Source organism: Oryctolagus cuniculus, chromosome 3, assembly GCF_964237555.1.
Source record: "Oryctolagus cuniculus chromosome 3, mOryCun1.1, whole genome shotgun sequence".
NCBI classification, from domain to species: Eukaryota; Metazoa; Chordata; class Mammalia; order Lagomorpha; family Leporidae; genus Oryctolagus; species Oryctolagus cuniculus.
The window spans coordinates 124876666-124904579 of record NC_091434.1 but is presented as its reverse complement, the minus strand read 5'-3'; the positions used below and the strand labels follow the sequence as shown (position 1 = coordinate 124904579).

Below are 27914 nucleotides of genomic sequence, written 5' to 3'. Positions count from 1 at the left end.
GTGTGATAGGAACTCTGAAATCCTGGTGATCTCCGTGTAAAGGATAAGCAGCAGGTGAAGGCAGATCACAAGAGAGGATAGGCAGAATCCACACCACCCCTTAGAATCCAGATCTCAAGCAAGCCCCTCAATCTGCTCAGCAATCACCCGTGTGCTTTTCAGACCATCAGTTTTCCTGTGCTCTTGTGTCTCCTCCTATCCATTTCAGCTCTGTCTTCATTCTCAGTGGATGACTTTTGCTTTCTTTTGTCTATAGAAATGCAGCATTCAGGGGAATACATCTACATCCTCTCGGCACCATTTTACTCACCTACCTGCAACATTGTCCTGCCATGTTCTCTTACCCCTGTTGCAGAATACATAGAGTTCACCATTTCAGCTAAGGTCTGGCCTTCCACCTGTGGGTCAGATGACATACTCAAATCAAGAACGTCACTATAGTCTTATTTCTCTCCCTTTCTGCCATTTTCCTGGCTCTTTTTTGATGCTTCTTCAAAGCATACAAGCATGTCGTTATTACATGCATTAAAGAAACTGAAACAGGTGTGAACATTTGACACAGTGGTTAACCTGCTGCTTGTAACAACTGTGTCCTATATCAGCATGCCTAAGTTCTGGTTCTGGACTGCTCTCCACTCCACCTTCCCACGATTGCACATTCTGGGAGGAAGCAGGTGATGGCTCAGATAATTAGGTACCTGCCACACAGCCTGTGAGTCCCAAATTGAGCTCCTGGCTTCTGGCTTTGGCCTGGCCCAGTACTAGCTGTTGTGGGCATTTGGGAAGTCAATCAGTGGATGGGAAATCTCTCTTCAACTCTCCCCCTGCCTTTAAGCAAATAAAATAAATAAACAATTAAAAAGGATCAAACGAAAACCTCTCAAGATCAGGGAAGCAAAATTATCTTTTTTTTAAAAGATTTATTTATTTATTTATTTATTTGAAAGTCAGAGTTAGAGAGAGGAGAGACAGAGAAAGAGAGAGAAAGAGAGAGGTCTTCCATCCACTGGTTCACTCCCCAGTTTGACACAATGGCTGGAGCTTTGCTGATCCAAAGCCAGGAGCCAGGAGCCTCCTCCTGGTCTCTTAAGCATATGCAGGGGCCCAAGGACTCGGGCCATCTTCTCCTGCTTTCCCAGGCCACAGCAGAGGGCTGGATCAGAAGTGGAGCAGCCACAATTCCGACTGGCACCCATATGAGATGCCGGCACTGCAGGCAGTGGTGGCTTTACCCGCTACACCATAGCGATGGCCCCGCAAAATTATCTTACCTAACTTAATATGATGTTTGATTTTTTTTCAAAATGTAGTTCCCAAATCCTTGGAAATATTTGATATATTTCATCTCTAAAGTCTCCTTTCCTTTTTCTGTAACCCACATGAATCAAGGTTTTGTCCCTGTGCCACAATGGAATAATAATTCTCAAAGCATCCATGCCCTTCTTTTGCAAACTCCAGTGGTTATGGCACAATCTCATCATTCCTGTCCTCTTGGTGGTCACTGAGTGCTCTCTGCTCTGCAGACTGGACTTAGTTCTCATTTGTCTGTGGGACACCACTGTCACCTGCTGTTCCTTCTATTACTGTTAGTTGCTCATTCTTTTCTCTTTTGATGGTGCTCCTCTTCTCTCCAAACTCTACCCATTTTAGCACAAGAGGACTCTAACTTTAGACAACTGTGCTTTGTCTCTGCACACATTCCTTGGCTTATCTCATTCAGTATCACATTTGTAAACACCATGTTTAAGTCTATTTGTATATATATTAATATATATAAAACATATATATTATATATTATATATATTTAATGCATAATTGTCATATACAATGCTGATTAGTCAATCCCAATGTACATCCAACTCCAATCTTCTCCCTAAATTCCTGATCTACATATCCAATTGCCTACTGGGCATTTTATTTGAAAATCTGTTAGACATCCTAAATGTAAAATATTTAAAATGGAATTATTTATAATTTCCCCAAAAACACTCTTCTATCTACCATAACTTTTCATATCTCAGTTAATAAAAACTACTCTCTCAGTTTCTCTGGATCAAAACCATTATGTTTTCATTGATATCTCTCTCTCTCTCTCTTACATACAACATCCCATTGGTCAAGAGCTTCTACTTTGTCACTTCCATCCCTCTCTTGCAATGTTACTGGTTAGAGTTGCTTCTGAATTAATAGATCCCAGCTTTCTCCTCTTCCCCTGCAGCCTATTCTCAGCAAAGTAGACAGAGGATCCTGTTAAAAGTGGAGTCACATCATAATATAATATCAAACCCCATAAGCAGTTTTTCTTAACATACAGAATAAAAGCCAACAAACTCAAAGTAGTTTACGAGGATCTTGAAGATTGCATCTCTGCTCCCTTCTCATGGTTTCTTCTCTTACCTTGTCTAACAACAATCCCTCTATGACTCCACTTGCACGACCCTGACCACACTACAATTTCCAGAGGCCTTATTCTCCATGTTAGTTTTGACTGGAAGGGTATTCATCAGTTGTCTGTAGATCTAGTTCCTGCTGGGCTTACAAAGTCGTCCTTCATGGGTCATCTCTGATGCCCTCATTTAATGCAGCAATGTATTTCCTTGACTTCAACTGCATTTCCAATTACCCTTACTGCTTTATTTTTTTCTGTTAGTATTTAGCACTAACACAAGATTTATCAAATTTTCTATCATGCTTGCTTCTTCCAAAATGTAGGTTTTATACAAAGATTTCTATTTTTATTGCTCTAAAATACCTACTCCTATACGACAGGAATTCCATAACCACTTGTAAAGGAAGTGGATGATTTCCACAGGGCTTATGATATCCCTTTGAAGAGGGGAAGGGAAGTCTTTGGGTTTCAGGCAGGGGAATAATGTGGTTAGATTTCCATGTTCAGGGGTTTTTGGTGGTCAATGCAAAGAAAGATGTATTTGGCAGGAAGGAGACCTGAGGTGTAGACTAGCCAAAGGAGAATCTAATGGTTGCCAAAGAGAGCAGTCAGAAAACCATGGAGGAAGAGATTTGGTAAGATGTCACAGGAGTGGCACCAATAGCATTGAGTAACCTTTGGGATCTGGGATATCAGAGTAGTCAAGACTGGCTCTTAATGATCTCAGATGAGTAGAAGTTAAAGATTGATTATCAAATATAAGCTACAAATAACAATTCATGAGTGAGCAGAATTTAATGTGTTTACCTCTAGAGTTTACCCCTGAAATAAGTGGTGGAAAAGTCTTCTGTGCAAGCTTGAACTGAGGGAAGGAAGGAATGGGAACAATGACTTCTACTTTGACTAGTTTGGCTGAGGCTCTGATTGGACAGCAGGGAGTGTTTGATGAGCATTTGTACCTACAACTCCTTTTTCCTCTTTCTAGATATTTCCTGTTTTTTTCTTCTATGAATAAAAGATACAAATAGGACAGTAGAGGGCAATAAGAGGTATTTTTTTCTCACTGATTTGCACAAATCAGTTTTCAAGAAATAATAAATACATGTTGATTGAGACCATAATATCTCCAAAATGCTGAAGGGTGCAGAAAAAAAGCAGAGGAAGAATCTATTTGTTTTTTAACTTAAAATTAGTTTACTGACTCAGTAACAAAACACACTCATCTCCCTGACACTCCTCAAACCCTCAAACAATCTCTTCTTTTTCTTTCTCCTAAAATAAAATGTTTAATGATAAGAAAAAGGGTAGTCAGCTGCTGTCCCCAGGCCCACCCTAGGACCTCTGGAGCAGGATCTCATGTACTGGTCAAAACCATTAGGGAGGACAGACAAGTACCTTTGGCCATGGTCATTGCAAGGGTAAAATAAAAAACAACTAAGAGTACATCTGCTATGAATCTATTCCCTCATAGTCCCTGGACGTGAGTGTCTGTATCTCCTCCACTCTGCTGCTTTTGAACACAGGAAGGAGACCTTGAAATCTGGACCTGCAGTCAGGAGCAAGAATTCTTGTCAATTATTTGGGAATTGGACTTTTTAAAGGTTATCTTTTAAAGCTCAGGTGTCCCCAAAATGTCATAGTGGTGAAGGTGAACTTTAGTGTCCTAAATGTACCCTGATGAGTTAAATGTATTAACCCAGTCTAACCAAATGCCAGCACAAACACTAAGTTGTAAAGGAGGAGGAATCAGAATTTTTTTTCTTTGAGAGATGAAGATCCTGAGACTAAAAGAGGCATCTTTAGAGAGACATAATCAAGTGTGAATTCATGCCCCATCACTTTTGCTATGTTATCCCAGACAAGTTAACACTATGAGCTTCAGTCTACTTATTTTTCTATGTCTGCAACTCTATCTATCTATCTATCTATCTATCTTCCATCTATCTATCTAAAAGGTTGAATTATCCTCAGGAATTTAGCCTAGGGGTTCAGATGCCCATGTCCCACATTGGAGTGTCTGGTTCATTGCCCTGCTCCAACTTCTGATTCCAGCTTCTTCACGAGTCAGGCTCTGTGTGGCAACAGTCATGGCTGAAGTGATCATGTTCCTGTCACACCCATGAGAGACCTGGATTGCATTCTTGTTTCCCTGCTTTAACCCCATTTTGGCCATGGTCATTGCAAGGGAAAAAAAAAAAAAAAACAACTAAGAGGGCAAGTAAAACTAAGCTCAGTATTTCCTATAACAACTATATGAAGGCACATATCTAAAGGATGAATCACTAAGTCTGGCATCTAGGGATTTCCCCAAAAGAGCTTCTTTCATTTTCCTCCCTTTCCCCATCCCATTTAAGATTGGACAGAGTCAATGGGCAGGTTGGGTTCTGAGAACAACAAAGCTTCTCTAGATCAGGATGCAAACTTTAGATATCCTTAAAGTTTTTAGGGTTGTAGTGCTTTATCCCTAAGCAGATCAAAATATGTAATTAAAAATAAATACTAAATAATAAAATAGGCATAAATAAGTCTAACAGACGTAATGCTTTTCCTGCTAACTACATCAATATTTGCTTAGACCATACCAAAGATTAAAGCCTTAATAAATATTTGTGGTACCTTCCCCTTTTTTGTTTGTTTTTGCACTACACATTTGCTTAGATTTTATTTTTTTCTTTTCTTTTTTATTTATTTTTTATATTTTGACAGGCAGAGTTAGACAGTGAGAGAGAGAGAGAGAGAGAGAGAGAGAGAGAGAGAAAGGTCTTCCTTCCATTGGTTCACCCCCAAATGGCTGCTACAGCCAGCATGCTGCACCGACCCGAAGTCAGGAGCCAGGTGCTTCCTCCTGGACTCCCATGTGGGTTCAGGGCCCAAGCACTTGGGCCATCCTCTATTGCCTTCCCGGGCCACAGCAGAGAGCTGGACTGGAAGAGGAGCAACCGGGACTAGAACTCAGTGCCCATATGGGATGCTGGCACCGCAGGTGGAGGATTAACCAAGTGAGCCATGGCGCCGTCCCCTTCTTAGATTTTCAAATAGGTAACTCAGCCCCTGAGTTTATAGAATTCTTATTAAACACACATTTCATTATCTATTGTGTGTCATGTACTGTTGGAAGTGTTCCAAGGGTCTACCACTCTCCTGCTCTGGCAGGGCTGGAGCCATCTCCCATCCATCTCCAGTCCATGATAGCCTCCAATTTCCTTTGAGTCATTCCACCTTCCTATCCTAACTCCTACACTCATTTTGCTAAAAACCTATTTAGCAGAATGTCTCTTACCTCCTCCTCTCCTTCGTGAGTCATTTGTTAAGGGAGCAGCAAGTCGCAACAAAGCAAGACAGCATAGCAGGGGTGACTCAAGGATGTGTACACTTGGCTCTTCCACATGTGGCCTTTGAGTACAGGAGTGATGTTCAAGGAGTCACCTGTAGATGGAACCTGGCATCCTAGGGACGACAGTAGTGGCTGAAGCCAAGGGAATCTCAATCTCTAGGTCTATGGGATCCATGGTTAAGATTTCTATCCACCTGGCAGGAAATCCTCATCCATTTTAGCACCCCTCTGCTGTCTCTGGACAACAAACGAAGGGGAGAGGCATCCTGCCCAATGTCGGGAGGGCACTTCCAAAGTCAGACAGGAAGAGCCATGTGGGAGCATGGCTGTGATTCAGGAAGAAAACTCCCTCCTGTCAAGGACTGAACCTGTACCCATGATCATTAAACAGGTTATGGACTGGGATAAAAAATACCAAGACCTCATGTGTTAGCTAAAGGTGGAAAAGCCACCAGAGATATCCTGAAGCTCTGATGGACTCAGTCTTCATAGCCACCAAATAGAAGGGAAGCATTGCAGTCATTAAATTGTTCATTTTACTCACTTACTGAACTTGCCAATTTCCATGGTAGGCTCTACAAAACACTTATATGGATATGATGTGATCTGTGTTCCCAAGGAGCCAATAGTTTAATGGAGAAAATGCAAGAGAGAGAGAGAGAGAGCAGGCAGATCAATATAATGCAGTATCTGAAATGCAAGGTTAGAAGCAGAAAAGAGAGAGAGAGAGAGAGAGAGAGAGAGAGAGAGAGAGAGAGAGAAAGTATCAACTAAACAATCCAGAACATCAAAAATCTTTCAAGAGGTGGTAGACTCTGGGAGCACTTATAACAGTAGATGGCACATGGTAGGTACTCAAACATGTGTTGAATGAGCATTGTAGAAACTCAGAAATAAAAAAATAAGATAGTGTTTTTCTACAAATTGCTCAAATATCTATAAAGACACAGATAAGTAAAGCAGACATGACATCATGCGATGGGTAGGGAACAAGACAAGTCCATGTGACTAGGTAGTTTCTCTCTCTCTCTCTCTCTCTCTCTCTCTCTCTCTTTCACTCTTTTGGTAATAACACTCATTTCCTAGTTAAAAAAATACTCATGTGGCCAGCATCCAATATGGGCTCTGGTTTGAGTCCCAGCTAGTCTATTTCTAATCCAGCTCCTTGCTGACGCACCAGGGAAAGCAATAGAAGGTGGCCCAAGAGCTTGGGCCCTGCACCCAAGTCAGAGACCCAGAAGAAGCTCCTGACTCCTTGGTTTTGGCCTGGCCCAGTCCTGGCTCTTTTGGCCATTTGGGGAGTGAACCAGCATATGGAAGATCTCTCTCTCTCTCTCTCTCTCTCTCTCTCTCTCTCTCTGTCTGCCTCTCTCCCCCGTAACTCTGCCTTTCAAGTAAATAATCTATTCAAAAATGTTCATTTCTGGGGCGGGCACCGTAGCTCATTTGGTTAATCCTCTACCTGTGGCGCTGGCATCCCATATGGGTGCCGAGTTCTAGTCCCGGTTGCTCCTCTTCCAGTCCAGCTCTCTGCTGTGGCCCGGGAGGGCAGTGGAGGATGGCCCAAGTGCTTGGGCCCCTGCACCCGCATGGGAGACCAGGAGGAAGCACCTGGCTCCTGGCTTCGGATCAACGCAGCATGCTGGCTGTAGCGGCCATTTAGGGGGTGAACCAACGGAAGGAAGACCTTTCTCTCTGTCTCTCTCTCTCACTGTCTAACTCTGTCAAATAAAACAAAATGTTCATTTCATAGTATTCTAGGGAAGAGTATGTTTGGAAAGATGCCTTAACATTTGCCTTCTACACATCAAGTGTTCAGTACCTAGTAAGCATTATTATAAGCTAACAAGCGTATAATCAGGCACCACAGGTCATAGCCATTGGCTCTTTCTACAGGACCAGATTTCTGAATGGAGGTTACTCAGGACAGATGGGTGCAGAGGGAAGGTGGGGATGGAGCACTGGGTATTAGTCCTAGACTTGCTGCTCCCCAAGGAGGAGTGCAAAGTCAAGCACGGAGTCTCCCTCTTCCAGGGTGGCTATTAGGGTATTTCATAAATTTTGTTGGAAAATGGAGTGAAATAATATGTCTATTTTGATGATCAAATTTAGTGCTCAAAATCCATGTCTGATTCTCTTCATAATGCAGTTTCCTTGAATTTTTTAAGACCCTTGCCCACCCCCTCCATGTACAATAATGAGAACACTTTTCAGGAATAACATCACGTGGATACCTAGTGTAGAGCCTGAAAGAAACTGGCAGGAATTGAGTAGACTGAATAAAGTGGCCTGGATAGAGCCTGCTGCCCAGATAACTAGAACAAAGAGATGGAATGAATTAGTGAGCGAGGGAGAGGGGGATGCCTGAAGGCTGCTCCTAGAAAAGCACTCCTGGCAAAGCCCAGTGGTGGCTTTTGCTTATCCTGCAAGTTGGGGTTCTCAGCTGACTGTGCAACTAACTTGTCCTCCTCTACCAAACGTTTCGGCAGCTGCCATCCATGCCTGGTGCAGTCCCTCAGCCCACACCTGAAGGAGAGCACTTCAGACCCTGGAGAATAGGAGAGCAGTGGTGCTCCTGAGGACGAAAAGAAACAGGAAATGAGTGCCTGCTTCCCATTTAATGTTAATCCTGCACAGCTAGTTCCCGAGCAGGTTTCATTTGTTTGCTTGTTTGCAGCAAAGAATTTGGTGAAAAAAATCTCAGTGGGGAGATAAATACCTGTCAAAGGCTGCTCAGAATTTCCCAGGGCGAAGACTCCTGTGAAAGCCCCAATTTCACAAAGAAGAAAGAAAGGGGTATTTTGTGTGTATTGTGTGAGAATTAGTGAGACATTGCTAATCTCTCCTGAGAGAAAATCCCAGACAGGGGTCTGCTCTGTGTGCCCCGTGTGCGTGCCTGTTTTTCAAACTGTTTCTGCATGGGAGTGTTTCAAAGCCCTTCCCCTGTAGGCCTCCACTGACGTCCTTTGTTCTCTGTTTCCCTGCAGGTGGACCAGCAACTTCGGGTCAGCTATAACTTCTCCCCAGAAGCCGAGCTCAGGACTGCAAGGTCCTTGACCCTGGGCAAAGTCACAGGTCTGCTGCTCCAGTTCATACCTTCTCAGTGATCTTTGTTAACATAAACAGATAAATAAAATAATTATCAATGGCATAATTCAAATGCAGAGTTTTAAGCTCCAAGCCAGATCTGCAACTAAGATGTCAAGTATAGGAAATGCTGAGATGTGTGTGTGGGAATGATGGGGACTTGAATTTATATCCATTTTATAGAGCTTGAAAGAGCTGCATTCATAAAGTAATTAAATAAAATAATTAGTGTTTTACTTAATTGTCGCTCCCCCTCTTCATGGAGGAACGACACAGGACCCTGCGCTGTTCTTTCGTCTGCTCGGCTCTCCCCGGGTTTGCTGCTGGTTCTTCCCGGGTTGGCTGCTGGTCCTTCCCGGTTTGGCTACCGTCCCTTCCACCTCCGTGGAAGGGCAGTTCCCCCTGCCACATTCCCCACTTCTGCGGGGGAGCGGCACACCGCCGGCCGGCTCTCTCGGGGGCTGCTCAGATGTTCCTCAGGTGTTCTCCTTAGATGTTCCTGGTGCATGCCGTCTCTCTCCTCCTTTATAGTCCTCCTCCGCCAATCCTAACTCGGCTGCCCACACGCCGAGTACGCTGCTCTCCTCCAATCAGGAGTAGGTCCTACAGTTTATTGGTTGAACTGGAGGCAGCTGCGTAGAAGCTGTTTTCTCCTCTCCCAGCGCCATATTGTGGGAGAGCAGATGCATAGAATAAGTCTTAATTCCAGTAACTCAGTCCAGTCCGGGTTGCTCCCCACACATGATCACTGAAGCAATATTAAAATTTCCCATTATAATGGTGGACATTTTTGACTGAAAACACTGTGATTTTTTTACCATGGCATCAGTTTTAGGTGCATTCAGGAATGAAGTTATTGTATCTTCTTAACAAATGAAATACTTTTATCACACTTAGGTCATCTTTTTCAACTTTCATGATGTCTTTTCGTGCTTAAATTTTTTTTTTTTTTTTTTTGACAGGCAGAGTGGACAGTGAGAGAGAGAGACAGAGAGAAAGGTCTTCCTTTGCCGTTGGTTCACCCTCCAATGGCCGCCGCGGTTGGCGCGCTGCGGCCGGCGCACCGCGCTGATCCGATGGCAGGAGCCAGGTGTTTTTCCTGGTCTCCCATGGGGTGCAGGGCCCAAGCACCTGGGCCATCCTCCACTGCACTCCCTGGCCACAGCAGAGAGCTGGCCTGGAAGAGGGGCAACCGGGACAGAATCCGGCGCCCCAACCGGGGCTAGAACCCGGTGTGCCGGCGCCGCTAGGCGGAGGATTAGCCAAGTGAGCCACAGCGCCGGCCCAAATGTTTTATTTAATTAATGTAGCTATTGCTATTTTGCTTTGCCTAGAATTTGCCTAATCTCTCATTCCACATTGTTTTCCTTTGAATCTTTCATTTTCTTAAAGCCTTATGTATGACTGTGCAAAGAATATACAGCTGGATTTTGATTGTTATACCCAATTTGGCCATCTCTGTTCACAAATTGGGAGATAAAAGTCCTTTTACATTTGGGGTTTACCTGTACAGTTGGGATTGCTTTTGGCTCCTTGTTTTCTATTACTCCAATTTTTCCTGGGATTTTATTAAGTTCTTTCTTATGCAGTCACAGTACAGTCCAGAAAACATTATATCCAGGCATTTTAAGCAGAGAAAAACTCAAAAAAGAAATCAGTTGCTTACAAAATTGCTGCAATACTTATGATGTGGGTGCTTGTTAGGGCTCTTTGGGAAGCCTCTAAAGACATTCTGAACAAGTTATCACCCACTGATGCTAGACCAGAGTCCAGAAGCCGCAGCCCCCCAGTTCTCCCAAGAGGTCTGAGAAGGTCTTGGACAAATGGCTGCAGAAATGGTTCATGCTGCCATGATGTTGTTCAACAGCAGAAAAGTTGGAAAGTCAGGAAACTGACTCTTGTGTCACTAGTCTTCCTGATTTGTGAAGGGTGTATAACTCTCAGGACATTATATGAATCCAGAAACCTAACTGCAGTGTAGTCTAGAAAATTATTAACTTCAGCTTCCCAAATGATAGTTGAATGAACCCATCAATAATCACTGATGTCTGGATTGAAGTTTGTTTGTTATTCCATCCCCCCTCCTGTTAATAATAATAATTTCCATAAATACTGCTCACTTTTATTAATACATGCACAGGTTTATTAATTTCCCTTTCCTTCTTATGTTTCTGACCTCTCTCCTTCCTATCAGATTTGGTAAACTTCTTTGGTGACCGTGATTTTTTCTTTCTGTATAAAATTCCTTATTCATAAACACTTTATTTGCAAAAAATGTTCCCTATTTCACCTTGATTCTTGGAGGACATTTTGCTAGACATGCAATTCAGTATTGAAAGCTATGTTCTCTCAGATGCTGTTCTCAACATTATGCAGTGCTTGATGGCACTGACTCCTAAGAACCAATTGCATGCAGACCTCTCTCCCCAGTTCCGTCATTAGAAACATTGTAATTACTACTTGAGATTGTCCATTTTGAGAGGGCTTAGGCCTTGGAAATCTGAAACACTATCAGTCAGGACTCTGAACAGCCAGTTTGAAATCCTCCCTTAGTGCTTTACTGGATCCTTGTCTTCTGGCTTCAGTGGTTGCCATTAAAATGTCTGCTGTTAGTCTGCCCTGGTTTCAGAAGTGCTTTGCTGAGCCTCACCCCTTCCACTAACAAGCTACTTTTGAAATCTCATTCTCTCTCTCTCTCTTTCTTTTGGTGTTTCACAGTTTACTCTCATGTGCCTTGTAATAGTTTTCTAGTACATAAGGCTTTCAAAAGAATCTACTTGATATCCTCATGCTTACTAAATCTATTCATTAGTTCCAAAATATATATATGTATATATGTATCTAGTTCATATACATTATTCATATGTATCCATTTATTCTCAGAAATTCTTAACATATTGCTTCTTCCTCCCTTTCTCTACCCATTTCTTTTAAATATGAATTAGGCAAAACTTAGACTTTCTAACTCTATCCTTAATCACTTACCCCCTTGTTAACATTTAGTTATTTGTTTGAAAGACAATGATTGAGAGAGGTATCTTCTACCTTCTGGTTCCTTCCTCAGAAGGTTGCAACAGCTGGGGCTGGGCCAGGATGAAGCCAGGACCCAGCAACTCTATCCTGGTCTCCTATATGGGTGGCAGGAGCCCAGATACTTATGCCACCTCTGTTCCCTTCCCAGGCACATTATCAGGGAGCTAGCTCAGAAGCATAAAAGCTGGGAATTGAATGAGCCTCTGACTTGGGATGCCTGCCTTGCAAGAAGGGACTTAACCTGCTGCACCCCAGTGCCAGCCCTGCTTACTCTCTTTTCAATAAAACATTTTTGATTGCGTCACAAAAATCTGGCATTCTAGGAAATTTAGTTTATTTAGTCTTCAAATTCACTGTCCCCTCATTTATGTTAAATCCCATTTAACCCACTGTCAGTGAGTCATTTTTCATTTATTATTTTATTTCAAAAAGTAACTTACTTTTTTTTTGACAGGCAGAGTTAGACAGTGAGAGAGAGAGAGAGAAAGGTCTTCCTTTTTCCGTTGATTCACCCCTCAAGTGGCCACTAAGGCCAGTGTGTTGTGGCCGGCACGCTGTGCTGATCTGAAGGCAGGAGCCAGGTGTCTCCTGGTCTCCCATGTGGATACAGGGCCCAAGGACCTGGGCCATCCTCCACTGCCCTCCTGGGCCACAGCAGAGAGCTGGACTGGAAGAGGAGCAACCGGGACAGAATCCGGCACCCTAACCGGGACTAGAACCCAGGGTGTCGGCGCTGCAGGCTGAGGATTAGCCTAGTGAGCCGTGGCACCGGCCAAAAAGTAACATACTTTTAAAAACATACTTATTAATTAAGATAGTCTCTTGTCCCAGCTCATTGTTTGTATCCACCTTTTTGATGTCTTCACTTTTCTAAAGATTTACTTATTTGAAATGCAGAGAGAGCGAGAGTGAGAGAGAGAGAGAGAGAGAGAGAGAGGAAGATCTTCTATGTGGTGGTTTGCTTCTCAAATGTCCAAAAGCATTCATTCTTGAAGCCAGGAGCCAGGACCTCCATCTGTGTCTCCCACATGAGTGGCATAGACCCAAGCACTTGGGCCATCATCTGCTGCTCTCCCAGGTACATTTGCAGGAAGCTGGATTGAAAGTGGAGCAATGGGGCCTTCAGCCAGCACTGTGCCATAGAACGCTCTGTTTAGCCTGTTGCTCCTAAATGCCAGCCTACAATGTTTTTAAGCATTCATTCCATTAATGGCTATTGAGCACTTTGTCTCTGATAACTCTAATGTTTGAAGTGTGTGTGCAGATTAAAAAAGCATTTTGAAGAAAGTCATCATTTGGACAAGATTATCTGTTTTTGGAAAATTACTGAATTCCTTTGAAAGTGAGCCGGGCCTTCCTCAGTTTCACAGAGTGTGAATTATCCTCCTGTTTCTAAGTCTCTGTCTAACTTGGCCCAGCCACAGCAGCATGGACTGTCAGACAGATTTAGGAATTCCAACAGCTTGAAACTTTTAATAGAAACTGCCATTTCTGTTCTTGTTCTAATTTGTTTTCTGGTCCTTGTTTCCCCTACTACACTTTGCCAAGATGTATCATTACATTTGATTGCAAAATAAAAACTGCTATTTTTTGGTGGAATTCAGAATTCAAGAATTTATTTTCCTGAAAGGAGATTCCTGGCAGATTTAGGAAGGAGTTACCTTTTAAAATATAGAAATATGTTCAAGTTTCTGTGGAAAGGATTGTAGGATTGTTTTTAAACTCTAGCTGTCACAGTCTAAATAGACATTAAAATAGGATCTGCACTCAGGACATGCTGGTAGCATTATCTATGCAGCCAGCATTTATTAATTCCCTGCCTGCTTGCCGGTTTGACAGACCAGAGCTTATATATGACAGAGACATTTTTTTCTGCTCTGATGTCTGCTAACCATGGAGCAGCAAGTGTTTATTTGGTGCAGAAAAGCCATATGCAAATTGGAAGAATTCCTTCTTAACCCGCATAACACCCAGCTAATCTGGAGATTGGAACACAATCTGTGAGCACTTGCCTGTGCTTTTTATCTCTTAAGCTGGAATTGGTTCTGATTCCATCTATAGAACAGGGTTCTTTAGTTCATCCCAGTCCTTCAAGTATGAAGTTCAAAGCACTGTGTCTTGTGCAATAGCACAGTATCGTTGGAAGCTTGCCTCAAGCTTCTTGTAGGGGTAAATTATGGCTGCCATTTTTAGAAAGCACAGTAGAATGTATGCATCTAAATGAGAGTTACATATGAAACGCACTCATTTTGGAAGACTGTATTCCAATATCATTTTTTTTTTATTTTCAACCCAGATTGGACCCTTCTAAAGTTCAAATTTGTTCAATTAATATTAAATGAGGGGAAAATTCTACAGTGAGAGAAGCTCAGCTTTTTAATGATAAATTGATTCCTGTGTGTATCTCTTCCTGTTAATAATTATTGTGTGACCTTGGTGAATGTATCCAGTCTGTTTGTAGTTCCTTATTGGTAGGATGGAAATGGTAGTCCTTAATTCATTTAATTCATAGGTCTGTGTAAAGATTTCATAAAAAACTAAATATAAAGTAGTTGGTATTTCACACACACTCACTTGAATAATGTTAGTTTAAATTTTTTAAAAAAATTTTTTTACAAAATATTTTTTAGTTTGAAAGGCAAAGTTAAAGAGAGACAGAGAGAGACAGAGGTCTTTCATCAACTGGTTCACTCCCCAAATGGCTGCAATAGCCAGAGCTGGGCCTAACCGAAGGCAGAAGCCAGGAGGCCTTCTGGGTCTCACATGTGGGTACAGGGTCCCAATGACTTGGGCCATTGTCTACTGCTTTCCCAGACCATAGCAGAGAGCTGGATCTAAAGTGGAGCAGCCAGGACTTAAACTGGTGTTCATATGGGATGCCTGCCCTGCGGAGGCAGCTTTACCGGCTATACAACAGTCCCAGCAACCTTTTTTAAATTTTTATGTTTTAAAGATTTATTTTCCTTATTTTAAAGTGCGAGTGACTAGGAAAGGGAGAGACAGAGAGAAAGAGATCTTGATTCAATTCCCAAATGGCCTCAATGGCCAGGGCTGGGCCTGGCCAAAGCTAGGAACTTGGATCTCCATCTGGGTCTCCCGTGTGGGTGGCAGGAACCCAAGTACTTGGGCCATCTTTGCTGCTTTACAGGTGCATTATCAGGGAGCTGGATCAGTAGAGGAATAGCTGGGACTTGAACCCATGCTCTGATATGGGATGCTGGCATCAAAAATGGCAGCTTAACCTACAGCCCCAATTTCTGCTTTTAAAGGGTATGGAAACATAGAGAAGAATTAGTTAAGTTTCAATGTGTCTGGAAAGGTGACTCTAAGGGTACCTTGCAAATGTGCTCTACATGAGCAGTTATAATATTATTTATTTTTTGACAGGCAGAGTAGACAGTGAGAGAGAGAGAGAGAGAGAGAGAGAGAGAGAAAGGTCATCCTTTTCCATTGGTTCACCTTCCAATGGCTGCTGTGGCTGGCTTGCCACGCAGGGCCCGAGCACTTGCACCATCCTCCACTGCACTCCTGGGCCACAACAGAGAGCTGGACTGGAAGAGGAGCAACCGGGACAGAATCCGGCGCCCTGACCGGGCCTAGAACCCGGTGTGCTGGCACCACAGGTGGAGGATTAGCCTATTGAGCCGTGGCGCCAGCTACATGAGCAGTTCTAAACCATGCTGAGTGGTGTAGGATTGTGTTTGACTGCCAGTGAGTGCTGTTTCAAGGGTATATTGAATTTGTGCTGGAATGACAACTAAAGAGAATATAAGAGTTGCTGGACGTGGGAGGTTCAGTGTGTAGGATTCTACTGAATTCAGAAGTTCAAGTATTATCATGCTTTCATCTTTTTATTTCTCCCTTTCCCTGTGACTCCATTTCTTTCTTTGCGGGGCTTCTCAGGCAGGATTTTAGTAGTAATAAAGTGAAATTAGCAGCTCTAGCTTTGCATTATGCCAGTTCATCATATTATGTGACAAGAAATATTCATGTTTCAAAAAGTTTCAGAAAAAGCCCTGGGACTGAGTTCCCAAAGATCCAGTTGTTGACTATCCTGGACCATGTCCAGCTGTCTGGAATTCACTGAGGGGTCCACTTGATGTTAAGTACATATATTGATATTGGAGAAAAGTGATTTATCAAAAGGAAGCTGGGCTGCTCTCACCAGAGAATGAAATGGACTGTGGAAGAATCAACTGTGATGCGAGGTGTTTGTCTTAACAGTTAAGATCTGACTTGCCCCAATTGGTAGAGTTGGAAACATACCAGGGGATTCCAATTCAATCCCATCAAGGTGGCATGTGCCAATGCCATCTCACTACTGCAAGTGATCAATTTCAGTTCACAATTGATCATAATGAAAGGACTAAGAGTCAAAGGGAGCACATAAACAAGTCTAGTATCTGCTAACACCAACCGATAGAATAAATAAAGGGGAGAGTGATCCAACATGGGAAGTGAGATACTCAGCAGACTCATAGAATGGCGGATGTCCTAAATAGCACTCTGGCCTCAGAATCAGCCCTAAAGGCACTCGGATCTGGCTGAAAAGCCCATGAGAGTATTTCAGGCATGGAAAGCCAAGACACTCTGGCAAAAAGATCTCTGTGAGTGAGATCCCAGTGGAAAGAACAGGTCTTCAAAGAGGGAGGTGCCTTTCTCTGAAGGGAGGAGAGAACCTCCACTTTGACTATGACCGTGTCTAAACAAGATAAGAGTCGGAGAACTCAAGGGGCTTCCATAGCCTTGGAAACTCATAACTGGTGCATAGGGAGATTACTGATGCCATAAACAGGAGTGTCAATTGGTAAAGTCAACAACAGAAGTCACTGTGCACTTACTCCTCATGTAGGATCTCTGTCCTTAACGTGCTGTACACTGAGGCTTAATGCTATAACGAGTACTCAAACAGTATATTTCACTTTGTGTTTCTATGGGGGTGCAAACGACTGAAATCTTTACTTAATGTACACTAAACTGATCTTCTGTAAAAAAAAAAAAAAAAGAAAGAAAGAAATTATCAATTCCCAACTTGACTCTCACTGGGATTAAACATGACAATAGGTCTGATCTGATTTCATCATCATTTAAAAAAAATCATCTATTATTTTTCACTTTATGTTTCTGTGTGGGAGCAAACTGTTGAAATACTTACTTAAGGTATACTAAGCTGATCTTCTGTATATTAAGATAATCGAAAATGAATCTTGATGTGAATGGAAGGGGAGAGGGAGTGGGAAAGGGGAGGGTTGTGGGTGGGAGGGACGGTATGGGGGGGAAGCCATTGTAACACATGAGTCGTACTTTGGAAATTTATATTCATTAAATAAAAGATTAAAAAAAAAATCTGGCAACCTACTTGGGGTACCTGCATTGGAGTCTTGGCTCTGGCCCCTGATTTCAGCTTCCTCCTATTGTGCACCTTGGGAGGCAGCAAGTGGAAGTTAAAGTAGTTGAATGTGGGACACCTGGTGTGAGTTCTTGGCTCCTGGCTCTGGCTCCAGCCCTGGCCCAATCTAATTGCTATTAAGGGAGCAAACCAGCAGATGGGAGCTTTGTCTTCCTCCCTCTGTCTTGCAGACTCTCCCTCTCAAAAAAAAAAAAAAAAAAATCCCAAACCATAGATCCTTTTTGCCTCACATTCTAATATTTTGTGTACTTACCCTAAATTGTCTCCAGATAATTCTTGATTGTTTCTCTGAGCAATAAAATATTTCAGATTTGTGAGTTTAACCTGACCTTCTACATCATGAAGTAAATGGTGTTTTTTAAATATGTCTTGAAATATCAGCTTTTAGTAATCATCAATTTCCCAGGTACATTTGTCTTCCACTTTTCACTTGGTAGATAACCAATGATGAATTGCAATTGGGTAATATGGGATTTTTGCTATTGTTTATTTTATTCTTTTTTAAAGATTTATTTTATTTATTTGAAAGACAGAGAGAGAGGTAGAGACAGAGAGAGAGAGGTCTTCCATCCGCTGGTTCACTCCCCAAATGACCAAACTGGCCGGAGCTGTGCGGATCCGAATCCAGGAGCCAGGAGCCAGGAGCCAGGAGCCAGGAGCCAGGAGCCAGGAGCTTCCTCTGGGTCTCCCACGTGGGTGTAGGGGCCCAAGGACTTTGGTCATCTTCTACTGCTTTCCCAAAGCCGAGGGCTGAATCGGAAGAGGAGCAGCTGGGACTAGAAACCGGCACCCACATGGGATGCCAGCACTTCAGGCCAGGGCTTTAACCCGCTGCACCACAGCGCCGGCCCCTATTGTCTATTTTAAAATAACAAATATTTTCTCCCATGGATAAATTCAATAAATGAGTTAATTCCTCCTCATGCAGCAGGAATGTGGGTTATTTTCTGATTTAAGATGCAATTTTATGTCTGCATCTTAATCAGTTTGTGGTAGGAGGGTAGGTCTGTTTGTGCTCTGTGAGGCTCAGAGAAATCTGTTTTTTGTAGGAGCAAATGCACTTTCTGTGACAGGTACTGGAGTGCCTCATCCAACATCATCACTTGTCTGCTCCACTACACTAACAGGCCAAAAATGAATGAAGCAAAAGTGATCAAGTGAACAACACACAGATATGCTGTTTCAGAATACAGGCTGTCCTCATCCAGGAGGGGCTGGTACTCATCTGTTTGTAAGATTAGTGGTGTCGACGAAAATACAGGACTTCACACATCTTTGCCTGGATGTTTTTGCCGTCAATCAGACATCGTGTGATGTGATCTTTACTGATACAATGTTCAAATCCATTCTCTTCAAGTAAATATTATTGAGCATTATTATGGGCCACACAATATGCTATATAGATATTAAAAAGCAAGCAACTTCTACAGGTTCTAAACATCCTGCTTGCCTTAAAAAATTACTTCTTTCAAGTGGAGGTTTTCAGAGCAACATTGGAGTATTAGTTTTATGAAGTTTTTTGGGGTACCTCTTGTAAAGTTTGCTAAGTACTAGGTTTTGCTCACTATAACCAAATAATAACACTATTATACTTACAACATGCAAATAACAAAAATCTACTAGTTAATGTTAGTATTCTTATTCCGTAATAATCTTCTTGTGTGTCAAGTTTAAGCCCTTTACTTAATTTTTTCTTGACAGGCAGAGTTAGTGAGAGAGAGAGAGAGAGACAGAGAGAAAGGTCTTCCTTTTCCATTGGTTCACCTCCCAAATGGCTGCTACCGCCGGCGCGCTGCGTCGATCCAAAGCCAGGAGCCAGATGCTTCCTCCTGGTCTCCCATGCGGGTGGGTGCATGGCCCAAGCACTTGGGCCAACCTCCACTGCCTTCCCAGGCCACAGCAGAGAGCTGGACTGGAAGAGGAGCAACCGGGACAGAACCGGCGCCCCAAGCGGGACTAGAACCCGGAGTGCCAGCGCCGCAGGCAGAGGATTAGCCTAGTGAGCTGCGGCATTGGCCTAAGCCCTTTACTTACATTAACTCATTTTTTTCTCACAACACCCCATCAAAATAAGTACCTCTATTATTTCTACTTTTATTTGATGAGAAAATTGGGTCACAACATTTAAGCAGCTTATCCAGTGACACAAAGCCAGGAACTGATAAGTCTTTCATTTTAAGTCAAACAACTCTGAGTCTGGACTTCATATTCCCAATCAGTTCTACATTTTTCTTATTTTTATTTTTAAAATGTTTCTCATTTGAAAGGCAGACATACACACACACACACACAGAGAGAGAGAGAGAGAGAGAGAGAGAATCTCCCATCCACTGGTTCTCTCCCAAAATGCCTGCAACAATTGGGGTGAGCCAGGATCAGATGTGGGAGCTGAGAACTCAATTCATATCACCCATGTGGATTACAAGAACAAATTACTTGAGCTATCACTGCTGCCACCCAGAGTGTGCATTAGCAGGAAGCTGGAGTTAGGATCCAGGGCCAGGAAACAACATGCACTGCAATGTGGAAGGGAGGCTTCATAACCGCTAGACTAAATGCCTGCTCTCTGCCTTTTCATTTTCAAAGGAACGATATGACTTATTCCAGAAAGCACACTCTTTCTTTTTCTGCTGCAATTTCCTGTACCAAAGACTTGTGCATTCAGATGTGGTGGGCTTAAAAGTAAAGCACAGCATGAGACTGTCATCATGGGAGGGTATGGCACGTTTTGTATGGGTTAAGTGTGGGATAAACCTTGGAATTCTAACTCCAAGACTGACTACTGTGACCTAGGCAAATCACTTAATATGCTAAGTTTCAGTTTCTCTCAGTGAGAAGACAATTTATATTATTTCATCATCTATTATTATTTAAACATTAGGTGATCATGCAGATGATGTGACTAGCATGATGACTGACATAGAAAGTTAAATTTGCATTTGTATTAATGGTAATGGTAAAAACAATATATCATACCAACTTGTTTAACCCAGCTCTTTTCCTTTTGAGAATGGCATTGTCTCATTTGCCTTCCAGAGATAAAGGGGTTCCATAGAGGAAAGATGATGGCTGCCCACTCATTGCATGGCAAAGCTTGAATTTTACTCTTCTTTCCTTCACTGAATGAATGCATAGGGTATTTACAGCCTTGGCTGCCGCTAGTGGAGGCAGAGGTATGGGCAATATTGAGTTTGTGGTGAAATCATTATAACTGTTAAGGTCAAACTCATTTGATGTTATCTAAACTTATGTGCTTGGGAATAAAGCTGCCTGTTATAACAATGAGACACTTAGTGGTTTGGCCAAGCTTGAAATCATGGAATCTGATCTGATAATTGAAGATTCCAGGAACTATCTATATCCCTCCCCTCAGAATAGCATGGGGTAAGCATAAGGTTCCAAAGGCAGGTCCTAAGTCTTGTTTAAGGTTCTATCCTCCTTGCTGTTGTATTGGCAGCTCCAGAATTTATGTTGAAGGAGTATATTTGTGTATATATGACCAACATCACAGTACAGGAATCTGAAAGGTCTTCTTGCTACATATTAATGTGTTCAGTGTCACACTACCAGGTGCCACTAGATCCAGATGTGGCTCTCCATGCTCCCTGTATGGGCAGTGCTTATCTCACAATGTTGATTGCATTAAGGTTGAAAGATGATTGGGTTTGGCACCAGAAAGCTCTGAGCACAAACCTGTAAAAGACACTTGCTGCCCCGTCCCTGCTAACATCAGCACGCTGAGCCTCGGTTTCCTCATCTGAGAGGCAGGAGTGGTAACACCTGCTCTATTGATTTGTTATGAAGATAAGAGATAGTGCATATAAAGTGTCTGCAACCTCATGGTATTTGAAAACAGCAGCTATTGTTAATAAGATAATACAACCTCACGGCCTATTGATTTTCCTTAGCTGATATCCCTCTTCCTTGCCAATGGCACTGCTATCGATTTGTTTGCCCTTTGCCTGGGGAATCTGGGTTATAAATGTCAATGTTGACAAGGTAATGAAGTGAAGAGGATCCGAACTAAGAGTAATGAACTCCCAGCAGCGGCCTTTGAGGGACTTTTCCCACATCTGGTGAGAAAGGAAGTACCAGCAAGTGGATGAGCACAGATTAGGGTTTAAGATGGTCTCCAATGGGGAAGGGGAGAGGAGGCTCAGTAGGGCTGTGTGACCACTGGCATTTTACTTCTTTATTTATTTTGTTAGAGAAAGAGAGAACAGGAGAGCTCCCATCTACTGATTCTCTCTGCAGATGCTCACTGTGGCTGAGAGGGATTTAAGCCAGGAGCTAGAACACAACCCAGGTGTCCTACACAGGTGGTAGGAACCCAAAGAATTAAGAGAACATTGCAGGGGCCAGCACTGTGGTGCAGCAGGTTGCATCCCTGGCGTGAAGTGCTGGCATCCCTTACGAGCGCCAGTTCTAGTCCTGGCTGTTCCTCTTCTGATCCAGCTCTCTGCTATGGCCTGAGAAAGCAGTGGAAGATGGCGCAAATCCTTGGGCCCCTGCACCCATGTAGGAGACCTGGAAGAAGCTCCTGGCTTCTGGCTTTGGATCAGCGCAGCTCTGGCCGTTGCAGCATCTGGGGAGTGAACCAGCAGATGGAAGACCTCTCTCTCTGTCTCTGCCTTTCTCTGTAACTCTGTCTTTCAAATAAATAAAATAAATATCTCCAAAAAGAGAGAGAGAACATTGCCTCCCAGTGTCTGCAATGGGAAGAAGCTGGAGTCAGGAACAAGAGTTGAATTTTGAACCCTGGTACTCTCATACATAACGTGATGTATTCTAACTATTGGCTTAAGCATCAGACCAAATCTAGCCCATGAAATTTCACTTTTGTAATATGCCATTAATGGCAATGCATTACATATTAAACCATGTTAAAATAGTGTGGACCTCATTGCCACTTAGCAGTGATGATATGTCAAACATCCACTCCAAAGCCGGCGCCGTGGCTCAATAGGCTAATCCTCCACCTTGCGGCGCCGGCACACCGGGTTCTAGTCCCGGTTGGGGCGCCGGATTCTGTCCCGGTTGCCCCTCTTCCAGGCCAGCTCTCTGCTATGGCCAGGGAGTGCAGTGGAGGATGGCCCAGGTGCTTGGGCCCTGCACCCCATGGGAGACCAGGAAAAAAGCACCTGGCTCCTGGCTCCTGCCAGGATCAGCGCGGTGCGCCGGCTGCAGCGGCGGCCATTGGAGGGTGAACCAACGGCAAAGGAAGACCTTTCTCTCTCTGTCTCTCTCTCTCACTGTCCACTCTGCCTGTCAAAAAAAAAAAAAAAAAAAAAAAAAAAAAAAAAAAAAACATCCACTCCAAGGAGTGACTGAATATAAATTTCTGGAATTTTCCTTTTCACGTCCACCATTATTACTGCTTGTGATCAGTGTCAGAGCTAAAGTCTTATGGCTGATATTCTAAAATTCTCTCTCTAGTGCTTCATAAAGACCAATATTTACTGGTTTCCAGTGGAGAGAATAAATAACTCAATTCTGCCTAGGAAGTTTATGGTTACATTCATTCCTTTAAAATCAGCCCAAAGACTTGGCAATGTACTTTACCTGTCCCATTTATCTCTTCACCATTTTCAAAATGATTGCCTAAAATATACCTTTGAATATGGCATGCTTCTCCTAAAAGCTATTATGGGGCTGACTTTGTGGTACAGTAGGCTAAACCACCACCCACAATGCTAGCATGCCATATCTCAGCACCTATTCAAGTCATGTCTGCTTTGCTTCTGATACAGTTTCCTGCTAATGCACCTGAGAAAGCAACAGATGATGGTTCAAGTGCTTGGGTCCCTGTCACCCACGTGGGAGAGCCAGATGGAGCTCCTTGCTCCTAGCTTTGGATTAGCCCAACCATTGTAGCCATTTGGGGAATCAATCAGTGGATGCAAGATTTCTTTCTTTGTCTGTCTCTTCCTTCATCACTTTTTTGATCTTTCAAGTAACTAAAATTAAATCTTAAAATATAGACATTATATGTGTATCTACAGATGTATATGGCATGCCTTTTTTTTTTTTTTTTTTTTTTTTTTTTTTTTTTTTTGACAGGCAGAGTGGACAGTGAGAGAGAGAGACAGAGAGAAAGGTCTTCCTTTTGCCGTTGGTTCACCCTCCAATGGCCGCCGCGGCCGGCGCGCTGCGGCCGGCGCACCGCGCTGATCCGATGGCAGGAGCCAGGAGCCAGGTGCTTTTCCTGGTCTCCCATGGGGTGCAGGGCCCAAGCACCTGGGCCATCCTCCACTGCACTCCCTGGCCACAGCAGAGGGCTGGCCTGGAAGAGGGGCAACCGGGACAGAATCCGGCGCCCTGACCGGGACTAGAACCCGGTGTGCCGGCGCCGCTAGGCGGAGGATTAGCCTAGTGAGCCGCGGCGCCGGCCTTGGCATGCCTTTCTTAAAAGACAAATATATATATGAGAACTACACCATAGCTTTATTAGTAGATAATTCATTCAGTGTATACCTCTTGATAAGCTGTCATTTACAAGGCAGTGTAATAAATGAAAATGCAAAAATGTCAGAGGTACAATCTATGAATCTTTGTTCCTGAAGTGATAAAAAAACACACCTGTCTATGGAGGTAAGACAGGATGGGGAGGAAGGCAAAAGACCAATAGCTTTGGCTACTCATTGCAGAGGCAAATTCCACACTCCTGGTCCAGCACTTGCTCATGTTTACTGACGTGGGGCATGCCTTGCAATAGATTATTAAGCTGATATTTGATTCTCCTCCTTTAAGTCAGGTCTCCAGGCCTGCTCACCAAGGGCAGGGAGAAGAGAAGCAGATCCAATTGCAATGGAAGGGGTCCAGTTTACAGACTCTATGGTGGTGATTTTTATAGCCACACATGACCTCTCTCTCCCCACCTTGCATTTCCTCATGTTCCCTGCCTTATATTTCTTATCTGTGTATGTAGCTGCTTTCCTGGGGGGAAGACTGTAGTCTTTGAAGCAGGGACTTCTTTATTATCCATGTCCTTATCATTGCCATCTCAAAGCACAGTACTGTATGCTCTGTGTGGCGCCAGACGTTGTAAAACTCAGTCCTTTCAAGCAGGGCTTTACACACAGAATGCTTGTTTTCAATTCAGAAGGAAACTCCAGTGTTAATATTCCTGATTTCAGAATTCATATTCAGTCTGGTGCTGTGGTTCAGTGTGTTAAAGTCACAGCCTGCAGAGCTGACATCCCATATGGGTGCTCATTTGAGATCCAACTTCTCACTTCCAATCTAGCTCCCTGCTAATGTACCTGGGAAAGCAGCGGAGGATGGTCCAAATGCTTGTGGAAGACGTGGAATAAGCTTCTGGCTCCTGGCTTATGCCTGTCTCAGTCGTGGCTGTTACACTAATCAGCAGATGGAATGTCTCTCTCTCTCTCTTTCTCTCTTCCTTTCAAATAAATAAGTCTTACAAAAAAATCCACACTCAGATAGTGAATCATTCTGCTGTACTAAACTGAGGGATTTCCAGGGATGTGACAGGATTGGTGCTAAAACTTAGGTCAGTTGGGGTGGTCGGCCATAATCAGCCATGAACAGTTTAGGGGTTGTGAGAAGTTTTATGGAACTAGACTCAGGACTGTGCATATCACATGAGCAATTGAGTCTCAGGCTTATCACAAGCACTCTAGGTATCATTGCCCCTGCATGCGTGCTGTGGCCTGAGCCACGGCCCTTGTAAGCTGAGGAGAGCATGAGAAGGACCAGCACTTACTGGGTCCCTGCCAGGTGCAGTGCCCAGCAGCTAGGTGTGCTGAGAGTGTAGCTTGTTTCTGCCCATAGAAACCAGCCAACTAGAAGAAGACCCAGAACTGCATCCCAGGAGTACTTTCAGAACAATCGATCTTTAAAGCATGGAGATTTATTGTATAGGCATTATAAGGCTATGGATAGAAGTCCAAAGGAAAGCCAGATACTGTTCCCTACTGATCCTCAGTGGAGGCCAGATGCTTCTTTGGAAAGAGCAACATACCACTTCTAGCTCATTTAGAACAATGATGTCTCTCCACTGCAGAGGACAATGCAAGCATGTAGCTGTCAAGCACAAGTCCCATCCAGATCCCTCAATAGGAAGCCCGTGTGTGGCACCCATGCAAACAAGCACTCACATGCTCACTGGACATGTGGGAGATGGGGTCTTTGGTCACGTGTGTCAGTATAGAGTGTTTGCAGTGATATAGATTAACCTTTTTTACACAGGGTCACAAGAAAAATTCCGAGAGATTAACACAAGGTTTCAAGGTCAAACTATTTTTTTCTTATTGCTCTGAGATTATTAATGGCCTCTCTGTGCATACAAGTACACAGTTACTCTTATGTGGGATATTGTGTGCATATCTGCACATGTGCATCTGTGTGCATACTATACGTACATGCAGTTCGCATGTGTGGATATGCATGCATTCATACCTATACAAGACAATCTTTCTGTGTACACATGTATACATGTATGTCTTCATATGTATGTATGCATATGAGTGACTAGATTTGTGCATAGTTATGCATATGGATTCATGTGTGCACATGCATGAAATTATACCTACTTCTTTGTGTTCCTGTGTTTTACTTACCTCCACCTAGAAGCTACTTTTTCTTTTTTTCTTTTTTTTTTTTTGACAGGCAGAATTAGACAGTGAGAGAGAAAGAGATAGAGAAAGGTCTTCCTTCCGTTGGTTCACCCCCCAAATGTTCACTGTGGCCGGCATGCTGCGCCAATCCAAAGCCAGGAGCCAGGTACTTATCCTGGTCTCCCATGGGGTGCAGGGCCCAAGCACTTGGGCCATCCTCCACTGCACTCCCGGGCCACAGCAGAGAGCTGGACAGGAAGAGGAGCAACTGGTGCAGAATGCGGTGCTCCAACCAGGACTAGAACCCGGGGTTCTGGTGCCACAGGCGGAGGATTAGCCTAGTGAGTCACAGCACCAGCCAAGAAGCTGCTTTTTCTGTCTTTAAATTTTACTTATTTATTTTTATTTTATTTGAGAGAGAGTAACAGGCAGACAGGTAGACATACAGCTTCCATATGCTGATTCACTCCTCAAATGCTCCAGAACTGGGGCAGGCTGAAGCCAAGCGACTTGAATCAGTCTATTTTACCCACATGAGTGGCAGGGACCCAAGTATTTGAGTCATCACCTGCTGCCTCCCAGAGCTTTCTTGGAAGAGGAGCCACGACTCAAACCAGACACTCTGCATCTTAACAACTGGAACAAACCAGCTCTTGGTTTATTTGTCTTAAGCTGTGATCCTCCTTCCTGCTAGAGGATCGCCTTTTATTTCTGAAGGCCCAAGGTCATCTACTCATGTTTTAGAACAGAATGGCCAAATTATCTTGCTTCCCTAAGAACAAAATGACAGATCATGCTCCTTTTTCTTTTTCCTTTTTTAAAGATTTGTTTATTTATTTGAAAGGAAAGGAGAGAGAAAGGGAGAGAGAGAGAGAGAGAGAGAGAGAGAGAGAGAGAGAGAATCTTCCATTTGCTGGTTCACTCCCCAAATGTTTGCAAAGGCCAGAGCTGGGCCAGACCGAAGCCAGGAGCCAGGAGTTCCCTGTGGGTATCCCATGTGGTTCCAGGGACCCGAACTGAGCTAGTCCAAAGCCAGGAGCCAGGAGTTCCTTCTGGGTATTCCACATGGGCACAAGGACCTAAGTACTTGGACCATCTCTAGCTGCTTTCTCAGGTGCATTAGCAGAGAGCTGGATAGAGAGTGGAGCCTTTTGTCTTGAACCGGTGCCTATATGGGATGCTGGCACTGACGGTAATAGCTTTACATGCTAGGCCACAGTGCTGGCCCCCTCCTTTATATTTTTTAATTGAGCTGAAATTCAATCACATAAAATTAACTGCTCTCAGTGGCATTGGTGATTCAAATGCTCTGGGACCATTATTTCTGTGTAGCTTCAAAATATTTTCATCATGCACATAATTAACCCTGTGCCTGTTAAGGATTTACTTCCATTCCCTCCTCTCAGCCCCTGGCTACCACTGATTTGCTTTCTGTCTCTATTGGTTTATCCATCCAGGATATTTCACATAAATAGAACCATGTGATGAGGGATATCTTGTGTTGGACTTCTTGAATAGCCTAGTTTTGTGGTTCATAACTTTGCAGCATGTATCTGCATTTCATTCCTGATGATTGCTGGATGATACTATGTGGCATGCCTATACCGGGCTGTCTTTCAGTCCCTTGGTTTATGGATATTTGGGTTACTCTCATATTTTGGCTTCTGTAATGAAAGTCGCAAAGAATATGTGTGTGAATTTATTTATTTTTACATCTCTTGAGTATATAATTGGGTTAATTGTGGCCTTTGAAAAGCCGTCAACACCCAAGGGTTTACTATGTGGAGTCATTCCAGAAAATGCTTTCTTGTAACCTGGACTCCCCACGCTCCCACTCTCTTCCTTTCAATCTGAAAGGTCTTCAAAGGAGTCTCTACTTGTATTCATTCTTTGGAATACATTGTTTGTCCCTGAGCGGTCACAAATTGCCACACTTCACCTTACTGAGCTTCAGATATCCAACAATCAGAATAAGAACAATAGCTGAGTAACCTCCCAAGGTCTTTCTTCTCTAACTGGTGGTTCAGGGAGGTTTTGTGAGCAGCCAGCCTGGGAGCCAGAGGCAGGATTGGAGGGAGGAGT

The 27914-nt window shown here is 43.4% G+C and overlaps 1 protein-coding gene across 1 annotated transcript in view; it reads left to right on the top strand.

Moving 5' to 3' along the window:
• The window catches only part of CNTNAP5 (contactin associated protein family member 5), a 985000-nt gene that overhangs the window by 914609 nt on the left and 42477 nt on the right, over positions 1–27914 (top strand). The window contains exon 21 of the mRNA XM_051848810.2: positions 8711–8798. Within this exon, the coding sequence (XP_051704770.2) occupies positions 8711–8798 (88 nt within the window). The remainder of the gene's footprint in view (positions 1–8710; positions 8799–27914) is intronic.